This window comes from Galleria mellonella, unplaced genomic scaffold (assembly GCF_026898425.1).
Source record: "Galleria mellonella isolate WM207_F2 unplaced genomic scaffold, CSIRO_AGI_GalMel_v1 utg1260, whole genome shotgun sequence".
NCBI lineage: Eukaryota > Metazoa > Arthropoda > Insecta > Lepidoptera > Pyralidae > Galleria > Galleria mellonella.
Genome location: NW_026441985.1, coordinates 707,578 through 711,016, shown reverse-complemented (window position 1 = coordinate 711,016; position 3,439 = coordinate 707,578). Strand labels below are relative to the sequence as shown.

General features: G+C 31.1%; 1 protein-coding gene across 1 annotated transcript; it reads right to left on the bottom strand.

Moving 5' to 3' along the window:
- Nucleotides 1–559: 559 nt before the first annotated feature.
- LOC113515670 (uncharacterized) lies at nucleotides 560–3,213 on the bottom strand. The gene is made up of 2 exons (XM_052899954.1): nucleotides 3,070–3,213; nucleotides 560–1,250 (listed from the first exon to the last, which is right to left on the bottom strand). Exons 1-2 carry the CDS (start codon nucleotides 3,156–3,158, stop codon nucleotides 617–619), a joined length of 723 nt encoding a protein of 240 aa, XP_052755914.1. The 5' UTR covers nucleotides 3,159–3,213; the 3' UTR covers nucleotides 560–616.
- Nucleotides 3,214–3,439: the final 226 nt, after the last annotated feature.

The following is a 3,439-nucleotide window of genomic DNA, read 5'->3' as shown; positions in this document are numbered from 1 at the left end:
ATTCATATGATGTCTTTGTATAATTAAACTGTAGTTATTATCTTGTATATATCCGTTTGATTTTGATTTAGGTATTATGTATCTAAACCTTACCAATATTATAAACGTGACGTTTGGTAAATTCCAGATTTTGAACGGATGGATAATAATGATTGTTCGGTATATAACTAGCATTCACTCGCGATTTCGTCTGCGTGATCGGGATATATTAAACTGGGATAAAAAGTAATGTATGTCCTCCTACTTCCCATTAAATACGTGTATAGAAACCTTCATAGTGATCATATCATAATTACCAAAGGGAGACTTTGTACAAAAGTCGTTTGCTTGGGTACCTCTGTCCCATTCGTGTTTCAACCGAAAAGAAGTTGTGTTTGCATAGCTGTGTTTCGCTTTGAAGGGAGGGAAATGGCGTGAATTTACAGGGTACAGAGAAATAACATCTGAGTCCTCAGGAATAGCAACGCATGGGTGGTATCATGGGCGAAACAGTATACTCTGTTATGTCCCTGGTACTGCTCATGTCTATAGGCGTCGGTTACCACTTTCAATCAGGTGGGCCGTCAGCTTGTTTGCCATTATAAGTAGTATAAAAAAAACTTTTAAATAGTCAGTTTCACCCCAGTTCTGATGACAATGCTCCTCCGCCGTGACATATTCGACACATACCATCTAGAGAATTATCACTCAGTCTAGACTCATCAGATGTCTCTGCTAATTGTTCAACTACTTCTATTACTTCTTGATTCCAATCCATAACTATTGTACCAATTGATCGTTTGTTGTTATTCACATCATTATTGTGCATTTTATCAGGCATACTCATTCGTCTCTTTGGACTCCTTACTTTAATTCGATGTTGTCTTGGGTGTTTATCTCTTCTTAATGGTGTTATGTCTCTATGAAGTGTACGTCCATTTCTTTTCTTAGATTCATCAGAATTTATTATTTTGTTATATATTTCAGGTTTAGTTTCATTATCTGTGTTTATCATGCTTAGCTTAGCATGCGTGTTTGTCATGAGATCTATATTACTAGAACTTGCAGTGACATCTTTGTCCATAATTATTGACGAGTGTTTTTTATTAACTGTTGAAACTTTTAGTAAAGATTTATTACTGTCACATTCGGCTACTATTTCTAGAGTATTATTATTTTTAAAGCTGTAAGGAAATGATTTATTTTTGGTACTAGATATTTTCATGCCACCAACATTATGGTTTGCTCCATCGGTGTTGGGATTTTGATACCTGAAATGTAATTAGAAATTTATATTTTACATAATTTAAAGTACCTACTAAGCACAATTGGTTGTAACCGGACTATGTTGTAAAATTTTTAGCAAAGATAAAATTTACCCCACACTTTTCCTATCAGATGATCTTGTGCCTATACTCAGATTTAGGAAAAATTATTTAATAGTACATTTTTATTTTCATAATATTGTTATTGCATATTATAAAATTACTAGTTAGTGTAATTCGAAACATTCAGTCATAAACTTCGGTAATATATAAGTGATCGTACTATCAGACAGATCATATATGTTTGATTACGACTGCGTTATATAATTATTTAAAATTGTATTTTCAAAGAAAAAACAATTAAATTGAGAACTTCTTTCTATTTAAAGTCGGTTAAAACAACTTATTTCATTTGTAACAAATGTAATCAACATAAGATTGTCGATTGTACAAGTTTTATTTGAATTCGTTTATAAAAAAGTGAATATTCTTTTTTGTGACATCAGTGAAAAATTCTACTTTATGCCGTGAGGAAACTTCAGGAAACATATTATAATGTTTGACTACAATGTTTTATCTAGCTTTTAGGTCTCGTGCCGGATATACTTTTATTTATTTAGGAGAGCAAACAATTACACAGATAGTTTACTGAAACTACATTACAGATATTAGTTTTCTGAACAGCAACCACTCCGTTGGCCACAAATATTTCAGGAAGTTCAGCTGGAGCCTCACCTAAGTAACACTTATTGTTTATTGTCAGACTTATATAGTTTATATATAGGTGACTAAGTTAAATTTAATGTTCGCGTTAGGTAGCAACGTCCATAAGCTAGTGTGGCACTACTGATAGATGATAAGTGATGACGACAAGTCAGTTGGACTATCATGAACAAGAATTAATCACAATGGTTTCCAGGGGAAACCATGTGGAGGTTAATCTGATAGGGTATTTTTCATTGCTAGTAATGGGGTTGTTAGGTCCCATTATTAGATATTCTACCCCCCCCCCCCCTCCTCAGTCGTATTAGTGTACACGTAGGAATCTTTTAATACCTCCATTCACTGATAATGCAACAAATCATCTACATTCATTTATGACTTCCTATATAATATTTGATATATTCAGTACAACTAAGCCCATTATGAATACCTGCTATATAATAAATATGCTGCTGAAACTAAGTAGATACCTATATATATATATATATATATATATATATATATATATATATATATATATATATATATATATATATATATATATATATATATATATATATATATATATATATATATATATATATATATATATATATATATATCATAAATATGATAAAATAATTTGTATGACAATAATAAAATCTTTCTATACAAGTTACGAATTCTCGTATATTTTTTATCTAAAAGGATACTTACAGATTGGTCCCACAAAAATTTTATCACACTCAATTCAGTAGTTTAGTTGATAAAACAAAATAACCGGTTTTACCATAAGCGAAGCCAGTTGTTTTTTTAAATACTATCTTATTAATGTAAGCAGACATATGTCGGTATTTCATATATAAAGAAAAAGATGTCAGTATTTACGGATAACAAATAGCAGAAAATAAATCGTGGCGTTGTATGATAAACATTTTGAAAATTGTGTACTTATTAAATATTTCTTTTAAATTACAGTTCTTGTTACTTTTGGAATTGTAGTGTTATATATTCATGTAAAGGGTTATGAATTGCCGCTGAAGCAATAGATTTATATTCAGAACAGGGCATAAGGGGATATATACAGAGCTTGTAGTGTTGTTCAAATATTTTCACTATTTACCTGTTTGGCGAAGCGTTCTGCATTTTAGATGGATCCCTTTGAGCGATGTCATTTTGTACTGAAAACCTACGGCGCCTCGCGTTCGGCATTATACTGAAATTTAAATGTTTTTAACGATTTCTATTTTTTTTGTAATACCAAAAGAAGTTGCCGTTTACACGGCCATTTTTATATGCGTTATGAGTTATGTCACGTGTTTGCAATTTGTGGTTTTAGAAATGAGGTGTCATATGATACAATTATTATCAGAGTATAGTCTCAGACGCGGGTATGTAAATAAAAATTAGCTATAGCGGTATTTAAATATTTATTTAATCATAAATATTTTGACTACCGATATACCTACCGTAATTCTGACCGTGTGAATTAA

Bases quoted from the DNA above. Each gene is read 5' to 3' on its own strand.
- LOC113515670 (XM_052899954.1), bottom strand. From the start codon at position 3,158: ATGCCGAACGCGAGGCGCCGTAGGTTTTCAGTACAAAATGACATCGCT. The intron at 1,251-3,069 runs GTAAATAGTGAA...ATTACATTTCAG, and splicing joins CAGAACGCTTCGCCAAACAG to GTATCAAAATCCCAACACCG.